The sequence below is a fragment of the Diceros bicornis genome, chromosome 30 (genome assembly GCF_020826845.1).
Source record: "Diceros bicornis minor isolate mBicDic1 chromosome 30, mDicBic1.mat.cur, whole genome shotgun sequence".
Lineage (NCBI taxonomy): Eukaryota > Metazoa > Chordata > Mammalia > Perissodactyla > Rhinocerotidae > Diceros > Diceros bicornis.
In genome coordinates this window covers 4,394,762-4,403,521 of record NC_080769.1, presented here as the reverse complement: position 1 = coordinate 4,403,521, position 8,760 = coordinate 4,394,762, and the positions used below count along the sequence as shown (strand labels likewise).

The window sequence follows — 8,760 nt, the reverse complement described above, 5'->3', positions numbered from 1 at the left end:
AATAGGTGTGTGCTCAGGCTCCGGGTGCCTCTGTCTGGCTGCTGAGGCTGAGATGGGAGCAGGCGGCTGGCGAGGCTGGTGGTGGCTCCAGACCACACTTCTGTAGAACAACCGCGAGAGAAAATTGTCCTGGGGGAGGAGGGGGAGAAGGCGATTTTCCTTGTGCCCTTTTCTAACGCTTCTTTTCTCCTTTTCTCTTTCCCCCTCACCCCGTCTTCCCCTCCTCCCCCCTCGCCCCGCATGCTCCCGGCTTGCCGCCTGCAGGATGAGTTCCACCCGTTCATCGAGGCGCTGCTGCCTCACGTCCGCGCCTTCTCCTACACCTGGTTCAACCTGCAGGCGCGGAAGCGCAAGTACTTCAAGAAGCACGAGAAGCGGATGTCGAAGGACGAGGAGCGGGCGGTGAAGGACGAGCTGCTGGGCGAGAAGCCCGAGATCAAGCAGAAGTGGGCATCCCGGCTGCTGGCCAAGCTGCGCAAAGACATCCGGCCCGAGTTCCGAGAGGACTTTGTGCTGACCATCACGGGCAAGAAGCCCCCCTGCTGCGTGCTCTCCAACCCCGACCAGAAGGGCAAGATCCGGCGGATTGACTGCCTGCGCCAGGCCGACAAGGTGTGGCGGCTGGACCTGGTCATGGTGATTTTGTTTAAGGGGATCCCCCTGGAAAGTACTGACGGGGAGCGGCTCTACAAGTCGCCCCAGTGCTCGAACCCCGGCCTGTGCGTCCAGCCACATCACATTGGAGTCACAATCAAAGAACTGGATCTTTATCTGGCTTACTTTGTCCACACTCCCGGTAGGTCGCTGTCAATCCCCCCATTTTATTTCACTTGCTGGCTTTTGTGCTGTTTATTGTTCCTCTTCTTTCCCAACGATACCTGCAGTGGGCGATACCTGCAGTGGGCCTAGCTGGTGCGCCCGCCCTCCTGCCCACCCGTCCTGCCGAGGCCTGCAGCCCGTTTGATGTTCCCTTTTTCCTTCTTCCATTTCCCTCTCTGTTCTTCCTCCTTTGCTCCCTTGCCGTGTTAACCGATTTTCGTGCATCTCTATCTTTGGAGGACTCAGCTTATCCCAAAGACACTGCAGGTCTTAGAACTGGAGCCAGGGTGCCCTAGGATTATCCATCATGGTGAGAATTTGGGCTGAACACTATCACCACCACCGAAAAAAAAAATCACTCATTGCTCTGATTTAAAATGAGTCAGAAGAAGTATTGGGGGGCAGGTGCTGGCTTTTCTGCGGCTTACCCTCAGGTCCCGGGGAAAAGCCGGATTTGGCACAAGCGGGGTAGGTAGCAGTTTGGCAGAGAGAGGGGCGTGTAAAACCCCCAGACATGAGAAAGGATGAATAGAAAAGAGGAGAAAAGGCAGAGGCGGGCAGATTCTGGGGCCCAGATGCCCAGGCGGGAGTGTTTTGGCTGGGATTTGGCTGTCAGAGAGTAGGAAGGTCATTTGATTCTGTAGAGAGTGAAAACCTTGCGCTCTTCCCCTTCCCCGCGTTTGGGCTGAAGTGGTGAACCCCCAGGATGGATGTCCGCAGCCCCCACACCTCTGCTGGGGGCAGAGAGGCTCTCACCCGCACAGGCAAGGCAGGGAGCGGCCTTGCTGCGGAAGAGGTCTTAGAGAGGCAACAGACAGTCAAAAACCTGTAAAATTCCCTCGTCCTTTTGTGTTCCAAGTAGTTCCCGTTCTCCTCTTGGCTTTTCTGCTTTTACCCTGTGTTTGGGTCAGGGTGGTTCCGTTCTCCTCCTCTGTTCCTTTTGTTGTTTTTTTCCCCTACCCTTTCCCTTTTTATAATTTCTTTCCGCTTTTGTTTTCTTACAAATTGAAACAGAGATGGCTGGTTAATTTTTAGCCTCCACTCAGCTACGCCCAATTTACTGCCGCCTTTGAAACCTAAACGGCGGCCCTCTGTGATTAAGCAAGGCAGAAGTGTGTTTACATTATGCCCAACCAACTTGTAATGAGAGGGCTACCAAACCTTTCTCTGTGTGTGTGTGTGTGTGTGTGTGTGAGTGTGTGTGTGTTTTCCTTTCCACCATTCCAATATTTTTCCCCCTCGTTTCCCTTCTTTCTCTCTTTATGCGAATGTAAGAGAATGTGGCTTAACTTCAACTCTAGTGACTGTTCTTTCCCGCAAGTGTGTGTGTGCGCGTCTTCCTTCCTGTTCATTCACAAAAAAGAAAAGCGACTCACTTCTCTGCTGTGGTCACCCCCTGGCCTGTTTGGGAAGTTGGAAGGAGCGGTATGACTTAATCCAGAAATGAAATTTGGGGGAGCTTTCAGCATCGCGTCCAGAATGTAACCTCGACCGGGCAGAGTGCTGAGAGTGTATATATTGAGAACTCGGGGGAGGAAGAGGTGGTGTCTGAGGCCTCTCTTCTTGCTCATTCTCTCTCGTTCTGAGAGGTGCCTTTGGGAGTTGGTTGGAGGCAATGGACCCACCCAGCCCCCGCTAAACTACCTAAACTACCTCTGTGGATCTTTCTAGGCCTGTACCTGGCCCTATGTGACTGTCATGACCCATCACGAAGAATGACCAACTGCAAGTCCTCTCCTCCATTCATCGTTTTTCTTTCTGGAAAAGACACTAAAGAAAATTTTAAAAGTTATCTCCTTATTTGTCTACACAGCAAGTCAGAGTGCCTAGTGGTGTTGGAGGTGGCTTGGGAGAGGCTTGGAGCCTTGAGCCTGTGTCTGTCAGATAGCTCCTCTGTGAGGGGATTCTGTACCTTCTGATTTTAGAACTAGGGCCTCGAAGACAGAAATCAGTACTCATCTTCCTTCTATGCTGGCCTCCTCCCACCCCACTCTCTAGCTGGATCCCTGTAGTCGAGCTGTTTCCCTCGCCTCTTTCATTTTAGGCCAGATTTTTGACTGCTGCCAGCATGGGGCTGAGGTGGGATGAAGTATGTGTAATGAAGGAGACCGTTTGCTGGCCAGCCTCCTGGCTCCTGGACTGACTGGGCAGGTGCTGGGAGAAGGGAGGTGCCCCCGCCCGCCCCGCAGCTATAATGAGATCATTTGCCCAGGAGTGTGAGTGAGTTCATGCTCCATCGCATGCAGCCGAGGCCACCTCTGTCCCGCTGAGGCCACGTTCCTTGACCAAAGCTGAGTGGAGAACTGATAGACGAATTATAAAAAATGTCCTAATTCAGGTCCCTGGACTCCAGATAGTCTCCATGAAGGGAGGATTTTTCTTGCTGGAAGGGCTTTAATTCAAGCACGCCTCACTGAAGGAGCAGGGGTGAGTTGGTGTAGCATGGGCCACCAGTGGGCCTTGGGTAGGTGGTCTCAAGACGACACGGCGTGGCCACGGCTTCCTCCCCAAGTCCCCCCGTTTTGCTATAAACTATCTTCTGGCTGAGCCCCCAAACGGCGTCGATCTGACAGCATGGCCTTCTCCACGTCCACACCCACAGACATGTTCAGTAGGGCGTCACTTGCTCCTTCCCAGTATGAACTGGATGTGGGGGCTGGGGTAGCAAGGGCTCAGACAAGAGTTGCTTTGGACTCTAAAAGAAGTGCTTTTCTTCCCTTAAAACTGGGCTGAAGAACCTGATCTGGGCTGAGTTGTTGGTGCCAGGTTTGATGACAAGCAAACTTGACATGGTGGTAAGCATGGGGGCCTAGCTTCGCCTCTAGGTGCCGTCATCATCTGTGGCCCTCATGGGCCCTTGTATTGCTCTACATGAAGCTTCAAGAGGCGGCGTCATTGAGAGGGAATAAAGGGTGCATGTGGGACGTTGGGAACTCCACTCCCAGAATACAGGGCCCGAAAGGCCGCCCAGAGCGTGTTGCAGCCATCAGGGCGGCCTTCCTGCTAGGAAGGATTCTCGCTGCCATGTGTCTGTCCCATTTAGGAGGGAAAGGTGAGACAGAGCAGGGTCAGAGAGCACTGCCACGGGGAGGAGGCTGGTGACATCCTTCCGTCCAAACGGGGTGTCCCGGGGCAGGTAGCCGGAGATGGAAGGCAATGTGGGGCCAGGAGTGCTCTGCTTGTGTGAGGAAAGATGGCCGAGCTGGTCTGGAAGTCTGCTAGACTATCTCGAAAGCTTCTACAGGGCTTTAAAGGTGAACCAGCGTCTTTAGACCTTCCCTAGCCTAGGCCTTGGTCCTCAGAAAGGAAAAAAATCTGAAAGTAATAAAATGCTTTACTGAATGGAAATATCAGCTTCCCCCCCGTCAGATCCCTATGATGGGCCCATAGTGGAGGCCCACAAAGTCCCTGTATGCAGGTGATGGCTCTTTTCTTTATCTTAGCATTTTCATTACGGAGAAATTCCCACGTAGAAGGAACCCCCGTCACCAGTGCCAACAGTTGCCGACTTATGGCCGGTCTCAATTCATCCATACCCCCCACTGCCCACCCACGCTGGGTTATTTAGAAGAAAATCCAGGCATCATGGCTTTTAATCTGTAAATATTTCTATACACATCTCTAAAGATAAGGACTCCTGAAGAACGTAACCGCAATACTGCTATCACACCTAAAAATAATCAACAATTTCCTTAGTATGGTCAGATAGCTAGTCAGTGTTCACATTTCCCTGATAATCTCCTAATTTTGTCTATTTGTCTGGATCAGGATCCAAATCAGGCCCATACATCGCAGTGAGTTAATCTGTCTTTTAAGACTCATAATCTCTAAGTGGTGGTCCTCCTCCTCCTCCTTGGTCTTGGTTTCTTTTGTGGCAGTTTTTGGGTAGTGGTTGTTGAAGGAACTGGGTGATTTGTCCTGTAGGGTTTTACCGTCTGGACTCTGCAGGCTGTGCTCCCCTGGGTCGTTCAGTGTGCTGCTCTGAAAGGAGATTCTGCCTCCCTCCTCGTCTCCAGGTCCTGGGATGGCTGGGTCTTCCCTGTCCCAGGAAATGGATTAGCACCTGAGGATTTGTCTAAGTGAACTTTTTCAAGCACAAGGTCGCCCTTTTCAGGTATAAGAGCTTCCTGGTGTTTGCTCTCTGCTTCAGGGCCTGGGGCTTTGCAGTGAGCACTGGTTTTTGGGTCCAAGGGAGGTTTTCTCGTCTGCGTCATTCCTTGGTTGTGGGGGGCGTTGCCCTGCCAAGATGTGGCCAATGCCGGCGATGCTGCCCCCGCCCCCCCGGCCCCAAACCTTTGCTGGACGCCGGGCTTGTCTGGTGGCTCTGGTACAAGTGCGTGGGAGGGGCCACAGGAGCACCAGCTACCCTCTCAGGAGGCTAACCCCCATTGTGGCCCCTGTGCGACCTCACCCATTGCCTCCTTTTTCAAGGCCCAGAAATGCCACTGGTTTGTATCTTTGAGGCAGCGCCATCTGGTGCCAGGGCTGGCAAAGACCGCAGGGCCTAGGAACCAGATTCATAAAATTAGCAAGATGTATGGATTATCTTTTAACCCAGGATAGCATCCCCTTTAGGACATCCCGGAAGAGATGTTACTGTGGTTCAGAGGTCAGCTTTGGTCATTGTAAGATTCTTCTGATCGTCTAACTCAGAGGATGGTCAAAGGGATTAAACAGCTAACAGGTAAAGATGCCGGCACGTCGCAGGCAAGCAGTGGACGGCAGCTGCTGTGAACTGCTGTTTGGGTTTCGTGAGCCCGGGGCCTTCTCCCTGTCACCTTTGCCTGTCAGTCTTATTTCTGTCTTAAGGGACGACCCATGGGAGAGCTGATTTTTCTGTGACACGGCAGCCTGTAAATGCTGAAGGCAGCTCTTGTGGGTCCTTTCTACCCCTCTCCCCTGGAAGCTGTCCCTTCTCCAGGCCAAACAGTTGCCAGTCCCTCACGCTTCCTGCATTTGACGCAGCTCCTCGAGCCCTTGCCATTTTGGTCACCACCCCCTTGAGGCCCTCTTAAACTGGAGCGTTTGGAATTGAGCACAGAAACTCCAGGAGCGATCAGATCTCGCGGGAGCTACCTGATTTGCAGGGCCTTCCAGCTACATAAATTGTGGATCCCAGTGCAAAATGAAAATGCAGGGCTCCTAGTGCAAAATGATTATGAATTGCAAGATGACAATAGTTAAAGCATTAAACAAGCTTGGGGCCTGTGCCGCTGCCCAGGTAGCATTCCGATGAAGCTGGCTGCGGCGCCTCTGCTCTGTTACTGTGACACGGGTGCCTGGCTCTGGTGGTGTGGAGGGGTGACGGGGTCCAGGCTGGCCTCAGAGGGGGAGTGACTTCAAAGAGAAGGTCAGGAAGGCCCAGACCCGGTCCTTGGGCTTGGTCTCGTTGGGGATTCCCTTGACTGTCTGCTCCTGTCCCTTCTGTGCATAGCGTGTCCACCCAACCGTCAGGAGTCCCGCTGGCTGCGATGTGCAGGTGGTCTTGGTGGAGCGCTCACTCTGCTGGCTGAGTTGGAAGCTGTACTTCAAGGGAGAAAAGAACCACCGTTGTGTGAGCTTGAGCTGGTGAAGTGCGGGCCATGAAAAAGCCCGAGCATGGTGACCAGCTGTGCTCCATTGCCCACCGGGAGCAAACGGGCCATTCTGCAGCAGGAGGGCTGGGGTCCAGATGTGCAGAAGGACTTCCTGAGGATTCAGTGTACTTTTTGGCACTGCCAAATGATGGTCGAATTTCCTTTATTTATGAAATACGCACTTGGTGAATCTACTGTGAGCAAGGCCCTTCTAAGAGTGAGAGACTCCTGCATGCGGCTGGCAGGGTTTGGGTGCAGGCCTCACGATGACTTCCAGAGGGCGCGTCCTGTAGGCATGAGCTTGCTGTGGTCCCTGCTGGAGGGGAGGACTCCATTGCGGGCAGCTCCCAGTGGACTGTGAAGGGGGAGGCAAGGCCCGTCCCGGCCACCTTCCAGTGCTACTGACACCTGGGGTGCTGAGGAAGGGTGGGCCCGGGAGGGCTGTGCCGTGGTCTCCCCTGTCCTGGCGTCCTGCAGCACTGGGCAGAGAGGGCCCAGCTGAGTGTCCCCCTTGCTGCCCAGGGAGGATGGTGGCTCCCTCCCCACCGCTTGTTCTCTGCCCCGGCAGTCCCACCCCCATCTCAGGAGCTGCCACGCTTCAGTTATTTTATCCTCAGTGTCCGATTCAGAAGTCCTTTCAAAGGCCCCAGCCGTGTCAGCGCGGTGCTCGCACAAAAGGCCTCTTTGATTTCTTGTTTGTTTTCATTTGCCAGCGGAGGGGGAGGGGGCAGGAGAGAAAGAGCTTCTGGGTTTTAAAATTTTTATTTGGGTTGCTTCATTCTCAGAGGAGTCAGCTCCCTGGAACTCCTTTCTGAGTTGGGGGATTTGGAGGCGAGGGGCAGCCTTCTGGGGAGAGGGCTGGGTGGGAAGAGTGGGCTGACCCCCGAAGCGAGAGGAGGAGGTGTGGGGGTTTAGGATATAGTCATGGATTCACCTTCAGACATTCTGTGTTAGGCCTGAGGGTGGGAAGGGTCAAGTCGGAGCCCTGGTGCTTGGGTCGGGAAAGGTCTGTGGTGCCTGGCACCAAAGGACCTTCTCTGTCAGCCGAGTCCCCAGCAGAGGCTGTAGGATCTGAGTGGTCCTGAGCCTTGACTGTGCCCTTTCCCCTGATCATCCCAGATTCTCCCATCTCCCTCTTGGTTGGAGGGGAGGGGAGTGGGGGTCCTTCTAGCGTCCATGCTCCTTGGACATTCTTAGCGCCTGGCTGCACAGGCTGGGGCTCCGCACTCTCTGTTGGGGAGTTAGGTGGAGGCCTGAGAGGTCTGCCCAGCCAGCTGCCAGTGTCCTGCAGCAGTGGTGCCCGCAGGCCCCCGGGGGAGCTCCTGTCCTCCCAGGCTTGGTCCCTCACCCTATGCCTCTGGTCTCTCCACGATGGCTGGTTTGTGAGACGCTGCAGCGTGCGTACCCCCACCTGGAGGCCCCAGCCTGTGGCTGGGAGGACTCTGTGGGCAGGCTGGTATTGCTGAGGCCCCGGCGAGCGGGGACCTTAGGCTGAAGGGAGACAGAGGGCCACCTGCACCCTCGGTTTGGGACGAGAGAGACCCAGAGCAGCGCCTAGCAGGGTGCATCTTTAAGTACCTGTGGGTGTGCCCCGACAGACCAGTCAGAAGGGGGGTGCAGCCCGCTGGTTGTCGTGCCTTGTGGAGGCCTGCTGGGAGGGCCGGGGAAGAGAGCGCCGAGAGCCAGGCTTGGGCAGGTGGTCACGGGCGTCAGCAACAGGGAAGTGTGCCCACTGGGTGAGGGGGGCTCCGCAGGGCCTGGTTGGCAGACGGGAGGAGGAGGCTGGGGGGCTGAGAGATAGATAAATATAGCTGATGGCATTTCTGATGATAGGTTTTTCTTGGCACTGAGGGCACCGTGGAAAACAGCACGACAAACGCCCGGCCCCGCAGGCCGCCGTCGCCATTTTAAGCATGTTTGAGCCGAAGGGTTGTTGGCATTGGAAGAGGGTCCCAGCAGGCAGAGGGGCTGCGGCAGGGAGGTTTGGCTGAACTGGCCTTCCCCTCTGGTGCCTGGATTCCCCACTTTGTCTGTATGGCTGTCTAATACCTGACTTTCTGGCCCTCTGGGGATTTTTTTTTTTTTAGTATTTTGGGGTTACCCTTTGTGGGCCTGTCTCCCAATTGACTTGTCCCCCCACCAGCCACCATGGCCCGTCTATCGGTGGGGGCATGTTCTGGCTCTTCTCCTCTCTTTTGATGTCTTCATGCTGACCTGGCATGCCACTGCTGCAGGTCAGGGCCATCATTTGCTGTTACTTGGGGGACATCCAATAACTTAAAGGCACCCATTTGTCCAGGCTCCCAACAACTTCTTGTCCTCTGTCAATGGAAGAGGGAGCACACCCGTGGTCTCCGACCCCTGC

At 54.8% G+C, this 8,760-nt stretch overlaps 1 protein-coding gene across 2 annotated transcripts in view; it reads left to right on the top strand.

The window, feature by feature from the left end:
• The first annotated feature begins 240 nt into the window (after positions 1 to 240).
• Positions 241 to 8,760, top strand: part of NFIX (nuclear factor I X) — a 59,565-nt gene continuing 51,045 nt past the window's right edge. The window contains exon 1 of one of the 2 annotated variants that reach the window (XM_058525584.1): positions 241 to 796. In XM_058525584.1, the coding sequence (XP_058381567.1) occupies positions 241 to 796 (556 nt within the window). The remainder of the gene's footprint in view (positions 797 to 8,760) is intronic. The other variant, XM_058525585.1, reaches the window with a different exon arrangement.